The following is an 18707-nucleotide window of genomic DNA, read 5'->3' on the forward strand; positions in this document are numbered from 1 at the left end:
TGCTCCAGGGTACGCAGTAACAAGGGAAATGTACCAAATAAGAGTGCTTGCTGTGGCATGAGAAAACATTCCTACATCGCAGTTCAAGGGGACTGAAGGCTGGTTGTGGTGAATGATGATAAAAAATGGATTTTTATACAGTGCATCAGAACAGTTTTTTTTTTTTTTTGTAATGTGTGCAAGATATTAAAAGAACCAATGTTTATTTAATTTGTGTAAAAGTACATATTAAAACTGCAAGTGTTGGTTAATTTGTGTCTCTATATTGTGCTCCTGTGCAAACTAATATGTGCCTAGTGTTGAGAACGGAAATGAGGTAATTTATATTATATATGCGGATGAGAGAAAGTGATTTTGTAAATTTTAGGTAACTATTGGACAACTGTAAATTTGATACTTTTATTACTTATGCCATTTTCTTCCACTTAGAACTTAGAAAATGTCTGGCTGTTTGAAATGAAATTTACACCCCAAAATTACTCTCAACAAAAAGCGTGACATTTGAACGACTCATGTAATGTCTGCACCTGCGTTTTAGTGATGTAATTTTAGTAAAAAAAGAAGCAGACAATATGTGAGCGTATACTGTAACACCTAACACAGAAGTGTCTTGACCCTAATTCATTTATGATAAAAAAGTAGTAATTTTACCTTTTTTATTATTTTTTATAGTTTTAATTAAGATGATAGTTCACAGTAGACAATGTGCAAATGTTTTGTTGAACTTTCTCTCTCTTTTTTACTTGCTAAATATCAAATTATTGCTAAATATCATGCAAAGTCAGTTAGTTCAATGGAAGAGTGATTTAAAGGTAATTTGGTTCACTGCTAATTAATCAGTGTCATGAAATCTGTTTCTTTTCTTCTGGGAAGAAGGAGGAACTAGAGTGGGAGGGACAAGAACAAAATAATAGAAAATTCAATGGGTTGAGCAAAGAAAAAATGAACATATCACCTTCTTTTAACAAAACAGTAATAAATCATGAAAAAATTAAGATAATTATAATTTTGAAAGCTTTGGGAAGAACTGGATTGGAATTAATATCATTATAATTAGACAAGGTAAATTTTTTTAATGTGGAAAAATTCAAGGAAATCCAATACACTAACCAATGTAACAGGGATAAACAATTTTGAGAAGGTTGCATGCCTTTAACACGTTCCCTTGGGACTATGGAGGTAGGAAATAAGAGGCCCAAACTCGTTTCTCACGTGCACTGTCTTGAAGCAGTGGTGCACTTTTCTTTGAGACCAAAACATTCAGTGACTACCATTAGGATCAATATGTTTTGTCAAAAATCAAAGATAAACGTTTATTTATTAATTCATAAATATAAGTATGAATGCACATATTTTCTTTTTCTATGATGTTTCAGAATCCTAAGTATGTGAAAGAATACATTTTTTAATCAAATAGTATATTTTTACGAGAATAGTTTGCTCAGAACAATTTTAACTTGAATGAAATGTTTTCACAAGTTTTTGTTAATTAACATTAGAAAGGAATTTTAAGATAGTTCGATTTTATTTAGTAAACAATTACAAAAATTAAAATCGAAGTTAATTGCATTATTAATCTTACAATTACAAAACTTCACAGAGCTTTGTTCTGGAACACTTTCTCAAATACAAGATTATTTTCATCTTCTGAGGCATCTTTTAAATAAAAAAACATAGTCACTTTATAATTTATGCTCTTTTCGGTTAATTTCAAACCAGGTCATCTTTCATTTTAATTCTGAAATGCATTAAATGTTACTGCTGATTTCTGATTTCCATGTACTTAACTTTCTATGAGTATTTCTGAAAGGGATTAAAAAAGGATGGGGTTGTTAATATTATTTAAACCTTGTAACTGAGTTATTATAAAATGTAAGGATGTAATTTTTTTAATGCTTATCAATTTTTTAAACTCTTTATTTCAACAATACTCATTCTAAAAATTCTACTTCACTACTTCCTTAAGTACGCATCTCATAGACTGTGCTTACAGCACCTTTTAATAGATTGTCTTCTAGTATGAACAATTTTTGCTTATATAGTTTTATAAATAATAAACACTTTTGTTTGCAATTAAATGTTAAGGTCATTATATATTTAGATAGTTTTTGTTATCATTATAAATTTAGATATGTTTAGTAATTAGATTTTTCACAGTAACATTCACAGAAGTTTATGAATAAATAAATCCTTCATTTTTAAATACAAATAATTTAATAAATATATATGTATTTTTAAAGCTAAGTGCATGCTGTTTATAACATTGATAAATACCCATATATATTAAATATTTTTCTTCTTTTGCATGTGCCTGTGCATTCACTATATTTTTCGAGTAAAGTAATTTACAATAATTTAGCATATATCAGAATTTTTTTGTAAGAAATATGTATAAATAAAATGAAAATACCATGCATTGTTTTTAATGTGAACTTAAATGTCAGTTTTCCTTTGAAATTCCTCCACAAAAGCATTCCCCCTCCTTAGGCAGATAGCCCTTGCATGCTTTACTCTATTTAAAAAACTTATTCTTACCTGTGGGCTTAATTACAAATATTTTAACGTCCATAATTTTATATTTACATTTAGAAATCATGTTTCAAACTTTTGACTTTAAACACATTTTTAGATGCATTCATTGTAAAATTCTAATTTTTTAGTAAATGCATTTTGGTAGAGCATTCAGTACCTCTCTGAGCTAATTTAGCCAGATTAATAGGTAATTTCATTTTTCAGTTAAGATAAATAAGCCCAAAGTAGTTATTTTTCAGGTGTATAAAGATAAAATGATGGGTTTAAAATGAGCAATTATTATGCCTTTCTCCTAAAAATTAAAAGTCCATATTACTACATTATGTGCATGATGAAAAATGTGTTTTATATAAAAAATTTTAATATTTAGAACATTAAAGAAAAGTGGCAAATGCACTAACAAGGGCATCGAAAGTACAAGTAACCGTCATAATAACATGGTAGACAGGCTCTTAGAAACCTCCATGTTGTGTGAAACCATGCTATATGAGACCCAAAGCCAATGCAAAAAGGGTGGTTACATTCCGAAAACTTATTAAAAATAAATATTTTTTTGTAATTTGACATAAACAACCTAATTTTTATTAACCCTCTTGCTGCGACGATTTTCATGGGCAACAACATAGAACCACCAAAATTTGCACAACCCTTCAATTTCTGTGGGGATGCATTTTTTCATCTGTTTAACTGTGCAACTCGCTCTTTTCCTGCTCATGGTTTTATTTCAGCTTTTCTGTGATGATTAATTGTTTATTCATATCTGGGGTTAACAAATGGTGGTAGTTCTGGGAATTATACAAGCATGTTTTGTACCATTTTGTGCATTCTTTTCAAAGCTCAAAGATATCTGACAAGAAGCATTTTGTGAGTTATACAGTACAAAGTCCGAAATACGGACTCATCGGGATTTTGGCAATTCCAGATTTGGGATTTTTCCAGACATTAGATCATCAGTATAAATTTAGTAAGATGGCATGTAGAAATTATAAAATTAAAAATTTGAAATCGTGATTTATGAAATAATGAAATATTTATATCTAAAGGATATCAAAATTTAAAAAAAAATCTTTCAATGTAACTTTTAAGTTGCTTCGTTTTTTGTGCTAATGCTTTCTCTTTAATTCTGTAGACAGACATAATCTCTTGTTTAGTTACATTGTTCTGGAATTGCTGTTTTGAGAATTCCGACTAACTTGTCAAACGAAATTTTCTCATGTTCAGTAACTTCTCTGTCTCTTTTCCAGTAGCGGTATTTTCTGGATCTATATCTACTGTACAGATTTCGCCATTCGTTAACCGATTGATGATTGAGAAGCATTGTCATCACAGTGAGACTTCTTCTATATCATCTTCATTTATTACTGCTTCTCCACATTTCTTTACAAAATTTGTTAATTGGAAAATTTCACCTTTGTTTTGTGATATCCGAAAACCTTTAAAATTAGCATCATCAAATTTCCTTCATTATACATATTTGGCTATGCATCATGAGCTTAGACTAATGACAAGTTGTTTCATTAAATTTTATCTTGCTTCTATCGTGCACTGAGACAATTAAGCCTGAATTGTATTAGTTATTTATTATATTTTTGTCTATTTCTTGCACATGCTTAAGATCCTTTATTATACATATGGTTATCAGAGTTCTGAATAAATAAATTACCACATATACTTAAGCCTTATTGAGGGCCGGCGCTAGATATCTTGCTGCCTGTGTGGGTCCTAAATTCTGCGACCCGGTGCCATTCTTTGCCGGTGCGGCTATATGAGCCCTGGCGCTGGTTCTGGGTTTATGTGAATAACAAATCAGTTATTCTTAATTGTAAACTTTTGGTCTATGAGTATCATCAACAAAATCTATTTTTAGCATATGGAAAGAAATATTTGGTAAATTTTTCCTCATCAACACTTTTTAGTTCATTTAACTTAAATCTGTAATCATCGGGAAACGTAATGTCAACATAAAGGGTTGCCATACTCTTTTATTATTCAATTACTAACATAAAAAATTGTTTAGACATCACTAAAGGAGTCATTACACAAGTTGTTAAGTTTTGATAAACATGTGGTGATGAAAGGAATGTATAATAAATAATGTATAATAAATAATGATTCGCTAGGTTGGCATCAAATCAATGATATATGTATGTGGAATGTTTCGGTTTGAGATGTGTGCCAAGCAGATATGCAGCAGTGGAGCCAAATTACTGATCGTACAAATTTATGCTAAAATGATTGTTACTTCAATAACAAGGTATTTTGTTTAGTGTGGAAGTGAAATTAAGAATCGGGACTCTCCAGATGTTTTATTATGCTCGGAGGGGGGATCAAATGCGCATGCGTTTGGTGGTTTTGAGGTCCGGATTTTAGATCATTCCGGATATTGGACGTCCGGATTTCGGGCTTTGTACTGTATAACGTTAATTTCTGACAATATTTTGGACACTGATAGTAATTCTGATTCTGATTTCAAGTGTATTGAAGACAGTTATGGCAAAACTGATGAGAATTTCTAAGATTCCTCTGCGGATAGTGATGAATATGAAGATTCATTTTCTATTCAAAGCGTTTGACAGTGAGGCAAAATTGATATGCAGAATATTCCACCAGCTCTTGCTTCATCTTCTTTTCTTGGTAGTCACTGTAGAATGCTTATATCTTTTATAAATAGGATTATAAATATTATATATTTATAAATTCTTTATAAATATATAATATATTATTTATAATATGAATAACCCATTGGAACATGTCATGCTTCTAGAGTTCAATTGGCAAATTATTGAGCTAAGCATTCAGAAGTATTCTGATGCAAATTCCAGTGTTTATCCTGGCAGATGTAGTTCAACTCTCAATCCCATGAGGTTAACTGCTCGACATTTTGCATATAACCCCTCCCCAAATCCCATCAAGAAAGAGCCTCATAGCATTGTGTTATTTGTTGCTAAAAAAACTGAAACTGGCAAAAAAATTTGCAGAGAAATGCAAATTGCAAAGATTGCGGGGAAGGACTTTGCCTCGAGCCTTCTTTCAAAGTTTATCATACTTTGTTTTCTAAGTATTTCGTATATTTTCATTAGTATATACTTTTTACCTTTGTATTTCATAAAATAAATCATAATTTAACCAAGATTAATTTTTGAAATTTTGCTTTTAAATGATTATTCTTCGATTTCAATTTTCTGACGACCTTTTTTTATGATATAATTGTATATTGAAAGTGGGAAAACTCTTTTACAAAAATTTTGTGTATATTTTAACTCTAAAACTCTTAATTAAGTATTTTATTTAATTAACTATTTAACTATTTTAACTCTAAAATATATGTAGATTTGAAAAATGCATTAAAAAATGTGTAGTGTCTGAACCTATTTTGATAAAAAAATTGTGCAACGAAAAGGGTTAAAAAATGTATGTATGCACAACCCTAAACAAAAAATATTACTTATTTTAATTTAGCATTACTTTAATAAATTTCTTCATTGCCATTGCTCAGTATAATCAACTGAGAATGTTTTATCAGAGGAATAAAATCGCTTTCACTTTTAGAATTTTTTTCTTCATTTAAAGTTTTGGCACCTTCTTCCCCGTGTAAAAAATCTGTAATTTTTCTTTGCTTACTAGTTTTTACCAGGTCATTATAAATTTTTCAATATGGAGCTAGATACTTTTGCAGCTCCCTTTTGAATTTTCGCCTTCTTTCAGCTGAAGGGTCTGCATTCAAGAAAAATGACTCAAGATTTTCAGCTAAGCTTAAGCCTTCTTTTAACTTTTTAGATGCTAAGTTGTTAACTCACAATCTTCATAAGTGCTAGTGTCAATCTTCATTAGTGCTTCAGAATCAATTTGATTTAAAGCTTTGGATGCCATTTCCATCAAATCTACCTCATAAATTTCTTCTTCCACTAATTAATCTTAAATGTCCTCAAAATCTTCATCTCTATTTGATTTAGCAAGTTTATAATTCACTTCATGCACGTTTTCTATTTCAGTTGAAGAGGGCCATATCTTTTTACAACATGCATTTAACTTTGATGCTTTTAGCTCTTTCAGTGACAGAGATATCATGTCGATACAGTGCTTGATTGAAAATTTCTTCCAAACTTTCATTAATTAATTGATTTTGAATTGGTTACGTTTAAAATCCACCGCAATCTTTTCTTATGCAGTACGTTTTAACCTTTAACTATGGGTAAAATTGTATGTGACTACACGGCCAAATGTAAAAATTTGCAGAAATTAAGATTTTGCAAAATTTTTTTATTCATATTATGTTTAGCTTCAGAGAGGTTGGAAGCATCATAAAAAAGAAAAAGTTAACATTATATTCCTAAACAATATAACAATAATTTATAGATATTTGCCTAAACATATAATCCTATAAACATACAAACTTACACTGCTAGCATATAAACCTAGACTAAATAAAATGTTCTTATAAACTATAAATGACAAAAAAAAAAAAAAAAAAAAAAAAAGGCTTTTGACTGTGGTTTATTCTAAAAAAAAAAAGGACCAACATATAAACCCACTTGACACACTGGACACGAAGTTGTCATACGCATTTTCTTTCGAATTTGGTGGTGTGTCTACAAACCTGGCATATTCTTTAACCCTTTCTTCTCCCAATAGTGGGCGAAACATTGTTAAAAAATGTCTTTCAATGAAATTAGTGGTGGCAGATCAGCCAAGCTATTCTCTGCTTCATCTACTAGATCGAACTGGAGTAAAAGCTTTGTGTTGTGACAAAATTTGTTGTGTAATGTTTCTGATAAATTCTTTGAGTGATAAGTCATTGTTTTCTGTTTTTAGCAGAAATATGTTACACTCTCTACAAAGTATAACTGAGTGTTAGCCTTGTATATGTCTCATATTTGTGGTGTAGTCCACAGTCTGATCATGTGTTCTATGATTCACTTTTCCACTGCCCTCCAATGTTCCTTTGTGAAATGTGGAAATAAAATCTTCTATCTTTCCATATTAGAAAGTGTTCCTGCAGTTTTATTTGTTCGCATCTAAGTGTTGTAAATTTTGCGAAATGCTTTCGATTTTTCTTGACCATGCCTCATAAAACCAGTGCAATGTTTAACCAAATAGGCCTCCAACTTCGGGCTGGTGTACCAATTATCAGTATTAGAAGGTAATCCCCTCACGGATAATTTTCTATGACGTTTTTAACTGTAGTAGTTTTTAACTGTAGTACTTGCAGCAGCAAGTGTTTCGTGTTGCAGTATACCTCTGATGGAACCAGTGCGAACCAAAATTTTCAAAATAATTCTGGTTTCACGACCGCACAGCAAAAAACAGTTTTGGTCCAATTGATGTTGTTTTGAAGGGACATATTGTTTGAATGATAACCTACCCTTAACAACACGAGAGACTCGTCAATACGTGTTTTTTGAAATGATGAAAATATGTAAACAATTGGGCATTTAGATTTTCAAACATGTATCAAATTTTCTGGTTGGTTATCATTATCCGCAAAATGTAAAAATTGCAAAATTTGTGCATATCTGTTGTGAGTTGCTGAAAAGATCTGTTCGTTGATCATTTTTTGACCAGTACCTGGATATGGTACTCTTCTTCACTTAATTCATCAACAAACATAATGCTAAAAATTAGTAAGCCTTGTCAATTATTATATTTATGCACAGCTTTTTTTGGGGGGGGGGGCTTGTTGAGCCATTTTCGTCTCTTGTACAAAATACATAATATCTATTGGTTTCATTTGCATTTATACTTGGCTCGTATAAAAAAAAAATTGTAAAATAATTTTATTCTTCAGCATCATCAGCCACATGAACATATCACTCGCTCTCACACTTACATTGTCAAAATTATACGCGTCTGAATGAAATTCATCACAGTCACTCCAATGTAAACTTACATTATTCTGGCCACTACTACTGCTGGATTCACTATTTAAATTTGTCACCATTGACATTAATGATTGATCCATGACAGTTATATAAAACCACACTATTCCAGAAGAAGAAAATTTGTGCAAAATCTTGATGCATCAACCGTATTAGAACTGATACAAAATCTCCAAAAGGTATTACTGGGGTGTTGACCACTTACGTGGAGTCACCCCCAGTAGTATTTTTACCAGCAATTACTGGGGGTGACCCAGCACCACTTACGTGAGATGTCAATGGATATAAACCACTGAATATCCCAGCAGAATTTCTTTTTTCTTTTCTTTATATATATATATGTATATATATATATATATTGCTGGTGATGCAAAAATACAAACAGATAGAATGCTTACATTTTATTATTTATTATACGAAATTGGAAAGCAAAACACAATTTGTGATTCTTTGGGGATATTTACTGTATTTTATAATTAATTATTATATTATAATTACCTTGTTTTGGAGTCAATTTGGTATATAATAAATGATTGTTGTTTTATAATCGTTCATTGATGACCAAATGCTGCTCAGCAACCGCCTTTAAACTGTAAAACGTCTATTGATGATTGCCAAAATATATGGCAGACTATGTTATTTGCTTATAGACGACCACCGTGGGTAGAGGTTTAAAGGTATAAATAATACCTTGATCCAATGGTTGGAGTAACGAAGCAGTAGTAGGAACAGTATTTTGATGTTGTGATGATTCAAATCTTGTTGGGGACATGGAGCATTATCTAATATTAATGATGCCTTGATGCTCTAATATTTCTGTCTTAAATAGCGTTCAGTGTCTGGCACAAATAAATTTAAAAACCAAACTTTAATGAAATTTCCGGTTACCCAGCCTCTTGGATTTGCTTTCCAATATACCGGTAAGGTGTTTTCATTTATGCCTTTAAGTGCACAAGGATCTAAAGATCTATAAACTAACAAGGGTTTTGTCATATAGCATAAGTTGATCATTAGACACCTTAAATCTAGGTGCAGTTTTTTTCTTCCGATATAAAGGTACTTCTTCGTTGTTATCTGGTGATTGTGCTCTCTTGAGACTGGATATTATTTCTGTTATACTTTTTTGCTTTCAAGTTCATGGAGGGAAACAATTTTCTTTCGTTGCCGGTTAAGAAATCAACAATTGGTCTCCGCTGCATAGTTTGTCTCCCTGAGGACATTTGTTCTTACAGGAACTGGATCTTGGAAGACAACTGGCAGGACTTGCGTAAGAAGGATTTTTATGTGCGAAATGACTATGTGGGTGCTTTGCTTAATCTGGAAAAATTTCATACAGAGTTTTCTAAAATTTCTTTGGATAGCACGGGGAATTTTCTTATTGTGTTGGAGTAAAACTGTGTTGTGCGAGGGTTCTCGCAGTTTATGAATCATGTTATATCGAAATTGTGCTACAGGACGTTGTGTTATAGGAGGGCTACCTATATATATACAAATTTTACTTATACTAATTAGATATAAGGAAATTGGGCTTTAAAATGTATTTTAATTTTGTGATATTTTGCCATTTTAAAGGTACCTTAAGGTATTTGTCATTCTTTACACATAAGAAAATGTTTTTGCTAAAAAGGATATTTTTGTCACCCAGTATCTTGAAATTTTATAAAATAAATTCATTATCAAAACCACAGCTGCAAATTATCAAAAATATCTAAGATATCACCAAACTATACAAATTGCTATTATCCATCCAAAAGCGAATGTTTCTTTTATGCAGAAGTGTCCTCTCTTTTTGATTTGTGTGGAATTGTCGTGGGTGGAAGTACCACCAAACTGCTATTAACATGACCTGGATGTAAGCAAAAGTGCTCGAGACGAATGGGAGTCAAAAGGAATCATTACACAGGATGAGGGTTTTTCATCACTAAGCCGAACTTTAGAGGGGAAAAAAATCACACAGGAACAAAGAAGTCCTATCATCATAGTTTTTGGTTTATTTGAGATTATTACTTAAGCTATCATATACATTAAAATTATCATTTAATAATCTTTTTTCTTCTACTTTACATGAAAATATATGAAGAAAAATGCATACTTTGAGAAATAATTTTCGGAAGTGCTATTCAAATTATTCTGAAGTTTTAATGAACAAAATACATTAATGGACTTTCAAAAGTCAATTAAAAGTCAATTAAAAAAGTGCAATAAAGATTATTTACAAGAAGTAACAAAATCTTTCACAGGAAGTGGAAGGCTGGCATTTGGTGAACTCAGTTACTGATTGACTCGTTTATCATGCAAATATATCCTTCTTCTAATAAGTTACACTTGCTTGCCATAATAAACTGAAGTTAAGGCTTTCTGAAATAAAAAGTATGTGAAATATAAGAGATAAAAGCAGCGCAAAGCATAACAGAACCCCTCATAATAATCCTAAAAGACCCTATATAGTAGCCAAATAAATAAATAAAGGAATTGAAGGGAAAGGAGAAATGCAAACGTTTTTATATTACTTATGAGTTAAATAGCTGAGCTCTGTTTATATGATGGTTTCCCTACTTTCCCTACAACAGCTAACACAAAAGTTAGGCAGAATGGGATTAAACTGAAGGTCAGGATCTTAAAACTAATTCAGCACCAAATCAATGGACACAAGATGCCATATATTAGTCTTTAAAAAATCTTTCAGCTTAAAATGAACATATATCATCACCCTGATGCTCATTCTCCATTAATGCATGGGTGAGACGCCTGGCTGTAAGAAATGTTCATAGGAGATGCATATATATATATAACATTAGCATTAAGGTTAAAACTGCCAAACTAAAAAAAAAAAAAAAAAAAGAGAGCATCCCAACAAAATTTTATGCAAAGAATACAAGTTCTACATTTGAAAAGGAGAAGTAAACTGATCTTTGATAATTAATCATAGGTGGTTGCTTAACTATGATTTTGGTTCTGTAAAAAAAATATCCAAAAAATTTCTTAATTTGGTGAATTGGATTTCACATTCACAAAAACAAGCCAATGCATATTTCAGCATCATTTCCTGAAAAACGCATTGGCTAGCATTCATTTGCTGAAATAATAGTAACTAACAGGAAGAAAGTTAATAGTCAGTATTATATTTTGTATATATTATGTCCTCATGAACAAAATATTCAAGTTCTGAGCAATTAAAATTAATCTTTTTTTTTGTTTGTTAAAGAAAGAAAACTATGAATGTATGCAATGTTTACATATAATTAATTTAATCCTTTTATTTTCTAGAATGAAACTGTTGCTGTGCTTCGTGATGGAAATAGTGCTATCTATCCATTATCAAAAGATTGTACCGATAGTATAAGAGATCCTGTCTGGCTTGATCTCCCTCCAGCTAGAGCCATTGGTCTTGGAGTTCATTCACTAAAAGATGTAACAGCAAGTCAGAAAAACCAAGTGGCCATAGTAGTGCTTGCACTTGAAGTAAAATGAGATTTTTTTTATTTATTAGTAATTTATATATTATTAAATTGTTGTAGTGTATTGTAAGAGTAGGAAATTATTTTATATAATTTGAATCTTATCAAATCTTAAGTTAAATGTAATTAATTACACAAACCAGTGGAAACTGATTAATTAAAAAAGGTTAGAAATATTAGCAATAATGTTTTGAATACAAATTTCTTAATTCATTTGGGCAAACAATATCTAGTATGTCAGATATTCTAGTATGAATTAATATTGGAATGTTAGTATCTTAGGTTTATGAACCTAATGTGCTTCTATTGTCTTTAGTCATTTTCACTGAAATCTTCCACCTTGTCAAAAATGAGGGCTATTTACAAAGTAACTTACATTTCATTTCTGTGCAGGAAAAGATAGAGCTAGTATTCCCATATTGGTGTTGGAGCTGAATCCTTATGCATCCGATTGTAATCATTGACGGCACGTATTGCTTCTACCTTTTTCACTGTGAATGTTTAAAACATGTGCGGCAATAGAAAATCCCGCTAGTTATGAAGTGTGATCCATGATTAGATTTTTGTTTGCAAAAAACTGAGACAACTGAAATTTACCGAGAACTTTGTACAGTGTATGGAAATGAGGTACTGAATTAAGCCGGAGTGAGACAATGGTGCATCACATTTAAAAATGGTTTTACAAATTTTCTCAAGGAAGCGTGAAGTGGCCGGCTGAACATTGTTAATGCTGAACTCGTAAAGGAAATCGAAGAAAAGATTCATGAAATCCACCACTTCACAATTTCGGAGCTCTTACTAGAGTTTCCTCAAATTTCATGAACTTTGTTGTTTGATGTTCTTATGTAAGATCTAGGCTATCACAAGTTTTGTGCAAGATAGGTACCAAAACTCTTGTCAGAAGACCGCATGGGAGCAACTTTGACATTTCTCGAGACATACCACGAATAGTGAATCACCTATTGATCGTGTCGTAACAGGAGACAAGAGTTAGGTAAAGTTTGTCACTTGTGTGTGCCTGGCTTGTGACACAGCGCTTCAGCAACAACAAGGAACTGCATGCAGGCGTCCATGCATGGTTGAAATCTTAGGTGGCAACATTCTATGACAATAGAATAAACAAGCTCGTGTACCATTATGATAAGTATCTTAATTTATAAGAAGATTATGTAGAAAAATAGTTAAATAATGTTGAATAAATTTTTATAATTTTGTTTTTAGTTATTCTTGTGTTGAGACAAAATTTTGCTACGCTTTCTGAGGTTTTATTCATTACATGTTCAATATATTAGATTCAATATTCAATATATTATCAATATGTTTTGGCACTTTTAGTTTCATTTTAATAGTTAACACATTCTATTCTTCATATTCATATCTTCAAATTAATATAAATAAAAATAAATAAGCAGAGAGAACTGAAAGAAATATTTCTGAAGCAATTGCATTTCAAAAGAAACAGCAAATGATAATTAACTGAAATGTAAACTTGAAAACATACAAAACTCTGATTAATAATGCTCTTATTCAACTCTTACTTTCTAAACGAGCACAGTGCATTGTACTTTTTTCTACAAATCACAGCTGAAATTTGATTTGTGAAAGTCTATGAAAATATGGCCAAGTTGACCAGATAAGAGAATGTCTACTCAGTACTTATTCAATTAGACTTTTCCCATTTCCTTATGTTCATTTTTATTAAAATTAGCTTTTTGTGGTTGCTTAACATATTTTGATTTTCTTGATACCGAATCTAAAAATTCATACTTTCGGTTATCATTAATAAGCAGTCTTCTTCTCTACAGCACCAAACACTCCTGCCTCCAATTTTGAAGTGTGAACAAGAGACTGTCAGACAAACTCTTGCTTCTCTGGAGAGAGATTCTGGTTAGTACGCATTTTTTTTTTAATAATTGTTCAGTATATCTTTAAGAGATAAGCAGTGGTTTGCTATATAATTTTTTATTAAGATATATTTTTTGTAATAATCAGATTTTTAATAAATCTTATGCTTCATTCATTATAGTATTCACATTCTAATTGTTTTATGATGTTTGTCATAGCATTCCAAAATTTGTGATAATAAGCGCTTGAGTTATTAAATGTGGAAAAAGAAAAATACAACATTTTCAATGAGCTGAATAAAAAATATGTTCATAAAGTGCGTTTTACTCCATTGTTTTTGAAACAAAGTCTATTGTTTATACATTGATGGAAAATAAAATCTCAACACCAAGTTGTGCAAGTTAAACAGAATTTCAGAGGCATATTTTCTGATCTGAAAGAAGACATTTATTCATATTTTATGTTAGACAATTAAGTGTGACACCATTATGAACATGAAAATCGGATTTGCTTTAAATATGCGATATAAAGTTAGTATGCTTTATTTATATTCTGGATTGAATGTTGTGAGTGAGGTTTGAGTCAAGAATGCCAGCTTTTTTAGTTTGAATATGGTTGTGTTATAGGATTACAGGAAGATGAATTTTCTGTTCATGTTATTAGACATGTAGGTTATTAGGCATGTAGACATTATAGGACATGTAGGTTATTAGACATGACTTGGTAGGGATCTATCCACGGTGCATGTGTTTTGGCAGTAGTGGTCACAGGAAGGTACTGTAACGTATTTTGCAGTATTTAACAAAACAATAGATGATCTTCTTAGTAAAACATAAATTTTATTTTTGGTTTACGAAGCTAGATAATTTGAATACAATCTGTTAGTTACAAATTTTTCATGCAACTACTAGCTGGTAAAACTTTTAGAATAACAATTTTTAACAATTTCTTACGTGGCTGAGCAACGGTTACATGATACAAATATGGCATTGTCTCTCCAGTAATAAATATAGTTATTTGTTAAGTAATAAAATATTACAGTACTGTCTCAAGAAGGCCGGATTGCGGCCACACCTGTCAGCACTCAAAGGGAAGACCTCTGTATTTGCTTCATGTCTGAGGCACAGTTCACTGCATAGGTCATTCAGACTTTTGCTGCCATCAGAATGATGCAGCAAACTGTAACAAAGTGATTACTTGGCATATGGTTCTGAGTGAGATGCTGTGTAGCAGCCATACCACTAACTCCAAATCATTGACATCTGCGACTTTGGTGGTGTCGATCTAGAGTTCACTGGAGGTGAGAGTGGAGATCTGTTATGTTCTCAGATGAGAGCCATTTCTGCCTTGGTGACAGTTACGGCTGTATGGTGCGTAGCAAAATGCCAGGTAAGTACTTGGAAATAACCAATGTGTCTGCAGCACATGTAGATATGTCAGACATATACCACAAGTTATGATTTGGAGAGCAGTTTCCTATAACAGCAGAAGGACTCTCGTCATTATCCCACACACCTTGACAGCAAATGTGTACGTCAAGTGAGTGATTGCATTGGTTGTGCTCTCTTCTTGATCAGTATTCTGGAGTGCATTTTCCATCAGGATAATTGCTGTCCTCATGTTGCTGCCATCACCCTGTGTACGGTATAGAGAGTTGACTTGTTGCCTTGGCCAGTGATATTGCCCAATCTTTCACCCATCAAGCACATGTGGGATATGACTGAATGGCATCATCCATAATCTAGCATCTTCCACAACTAGCATAGATTGTTGCTGATTTGCCTGAGAACGTGAAACATGAATGGAACTCCATCTAAGAAAATGATGTTTGATGCCTGTATGACACAATGCATGTGTGTTTGCATGCTTACATTCAACATCATGGCAAGTATAGTGGTTATTAATGTAACCTGTTGCATACTTTAACCTATGACCTTGAAACATTAATCAAATGAATGTTACTGAGACAGATGTTTTGCCTTTCATTTCTCTAAAATGATTTCCCATTTGTTGTTGGGATTTTGTTCTGCATCAGTGCATATTACTGTAGTTAAAAGAAAATCTGTTTGCTTAATTAATCTTTTAAGCATCTTTAAATTTATCACTATCCCATTTCTGTCAGTCTAGTCATTTTATTATTATTGAGATAAAAATATATGGAAACGAATAAAACATGAATTAAATGTATTGCAATTTTTTTTTATTTCAGTTGTTAATGTAGTACACATATTAATTAATGCATTTTTCTGTAGGTACTCCACTCGGACAAAATACTTTACAGTGTGTTCTGAGCGAACGTTGTGATGGAAACAGAAATATATTTCATGCTGCTGTCACAACTTGCTTCCCAACATCAAACAAAGAGTCTGATTTTGGAGGTAAAGTTTAGTTCTATTATTATTTAGTTTTGTATTATAATTTTATTTAGAAGTATAGTGTAATAGAACAAACATTTTCAGTTTCAGTAGTTTTATTCATAAATGAAAATTTTTCATCAATTCAAATATGTATTTAAATATATATATGCTGAAATTGAAATTTGAAGGTGATAAGTTCTAAATTCTAGTAAACTAAAAAACACACTGAAAGCTGCTGTTATTTAGCAGTAAACATAAATGTATTAATTTTAGAATCTGAATATTTAAATTTTTCTCCCATCGAAACAGCAGGGAAAAAATACAGTGATAAAAATAAGTGGAAAAAAATAGAAATATTGCAGATTAAATACAATCCCTGCAGAAAACTGAAAAAAACTAAAAAAAATTTTAAAAAAATCATTAAAGTAATTACATTTCTTGTTATATTTCTCAGAATACCAACATCCTGAGAAATTCAGAAAAATAAAATGTTTCTGAGATAGATATTAAGCAATTTAGTAAGGTTATAATAAATAAATTAAATTAAAAATATTAGATTAAACTACTTATTAAATAAAGTAAAATAAAGGCTGATGAGTAGTATGCAGATTTGAAATAAAAACACCAACATGAAGAATTGTAATATTATATACATAAAAACAAAATAAGAGAAAAACTATTAGAAACAAGTAATAGTTACTAACCATGGCCAGAACTATGTAGCTTGTGGATACAGCCCGAACCCCAGTGAAAGTAAATTTAATGACCACAAATTTTTGAAGGGGCAACAAGTTGGGTATTCTCCAATTAATGGCACTGATATATAAGACTACAGGCACACGGGCTGTAATTAATTTCTGAAAAACATACACATCTTCAACCTGCAGAAACACTAATAATAAATAAATAAATAATATAAAAATACAAATAACATACGGAAAAAATAAAAAATAAAATAAATAAATAAATAAATAAATTTTAAAAAAAATAAGAATTTCATAAATTAAAGTCAGTTCACCTTGGAAACTAAGAAAATGGCGCAGCATGGGGTAAATATTTCTTGCGAATAATGCGGTTTGAATTTAAAAAAAGAACGAATGTAAGATGAAAAATTATTAAGCATAACAAAACTGGGGGGGGGGGAGAAGCCAATTGTAAGATGAAATAAGTTTGAAAAACTTTCTTAGTGGAGATGATTTGGTACTCAAAAGCAATGGAAAACAATTTAAATTAATATTATAATTTTTGAGTTAATTAATTTTTAATAAGTTTTTAAAATAATTCTTCATAAATAAATTTTAACAAATAGTTTGTCTCACAGATATCATTAAAAAGATTCATAAATGAAACATGAATAATTCTAAACTTTTTTAAGGAGTGCAAAAACCTCATATGTAATTATGTTGAAACATGCTTTTCTCATGCTGCAAAAAGTCTGGTAATCACCATTGTGCATGCTTTTATAACCTTCGTGGACCTTATGATTCTAGTCAGATTTGGTTGTGCAGGAATTAGACAGTGACAGAAGCTGAAATCAGAAGAAGAATCTTAAAGTGAACTGAACTAATTTTAGATGGCTGCCTAAGGTCTTGAATATGAAATAAGCCTATTAGTTAGAAAAAGATTACATTTGATTATTTGAATGTGGCAAAGCACATGACACTCAATATTTCACTTCAATGTTAAATTCTTAAGATTCTGCACTTAAAATATGATTTATGAAACTACTTTGCAGAAATATTCTTTTGCTGAGCAGCTAAAGTATTGCTTTAAGAAATTCCTGTGTAAAAATAGTCTTTTACTCAGTACAGTGTCTTTAAAAATGAAATAATGTTTTTCATTTCTAAACATAAAAGTCAGTTGTCATTTCTAATCAACCTCTTTAAAATCTTGGTGTGTTTTGTTCATAACTTTTATTTAGTAAATAAAATTAATGCAGTGATTAATTTTGCAATCAGATTATGTAGATACTGAAATAATTATTTTTTTTATCATTGTTTGGTTTTAAAATTTTAAAGTCATAAATAGAATATTTAATTATTATCAAAGAACCTTATTAAATAAATTATTCAAAGTCATGCTTCTTTTTCTCTATTTTATGCAGATTACACATGTAGAAAAAACAAGAATGAAAATTCTGAATGTATGTATTTGTTAAAGATTTTAAAATGTGTTGTTAAAATTCAAATAAAAAAATCTTGTTATGCACTCTAAAACCGCATTGAAACATTGCTAAGATATCTTCCAATTTTACTTTGGAGAATCTCAGCTTTTCATTACATCTTCCTGTGGATCATTGAATTTAGTGAAACTTCATTCCCCACTGCACATAATTTTCAGCATTATTTTTCTTATTAAATTTTATTTGATTTGAATTGTCTTAATCTTCAGAATCTTTAAATAGTTAATATTTGTATTTAATTTTGTTTTGCGTCAAGAAATGATACTTCAGTTGTTTATCTGCACATTAGATTATACATTTATTATTAATTTTATTTTCAACTTTATTAAGAAATTCTCTGATAAGTATAAACATATCTTTTTCCCAATCAGGATTTTCAATAAAAAATATAAGAAAATTTCAAAAGGAAATTAGCTAAAAAGCATAAAATTTAAAATATCTAATAATTAATTACTCC

At 30.7% G+C, this 18707-nt stretch overlaps 1 protein-coding gene across 3 annotated transcripts in view; it reads left to right on the forward strand.

The window, feature by feature from the left end:
• The window catches only part of hyd (E3 ubiquitin-protein ligase hyd), a 260665-nt gene that overhangs the window by 89056 nt on the left and 152902 nt on the right, over positions 1-18707 (forward strand). For 2 of the 3 annotated variants that reach the window (XM_085815614.1, XM_085815615.1), the window contains exons 17-20: positions 11676-11870; positions 13672-13753; positions 15964-16089; positions 18173-18211. In XM_085815614.1, the coding sequence (XP_085671740.1) occupies positions 11676-11870; positions 13672-13753; positions 15964-16089; positions 18173-18211 (442 nt within the window). The remainder of the gene's footprint in view (positions 1-11675; positions 11871-13671; positions 13754-15963; positions 16090-18172; positions 18212-18707) is intronic. The other variant, XM_085815616.1, reaches the window with a different exon arrangement.

This window comes from Stegodyphus dumicola, chromosome 4, assembly GCF_044657685.1.
Source record: "Stegodyphus dumicola isolate Sdum_Otavi_A_Nest chromosome 4, ASM4465768v1".
Lineage (NCBI taxonomy): Eukaryota > Metazoa > Arthropoda > Arachnida > Araneae > Eresidae > Stegodyphus > Stegodyphus dumicola.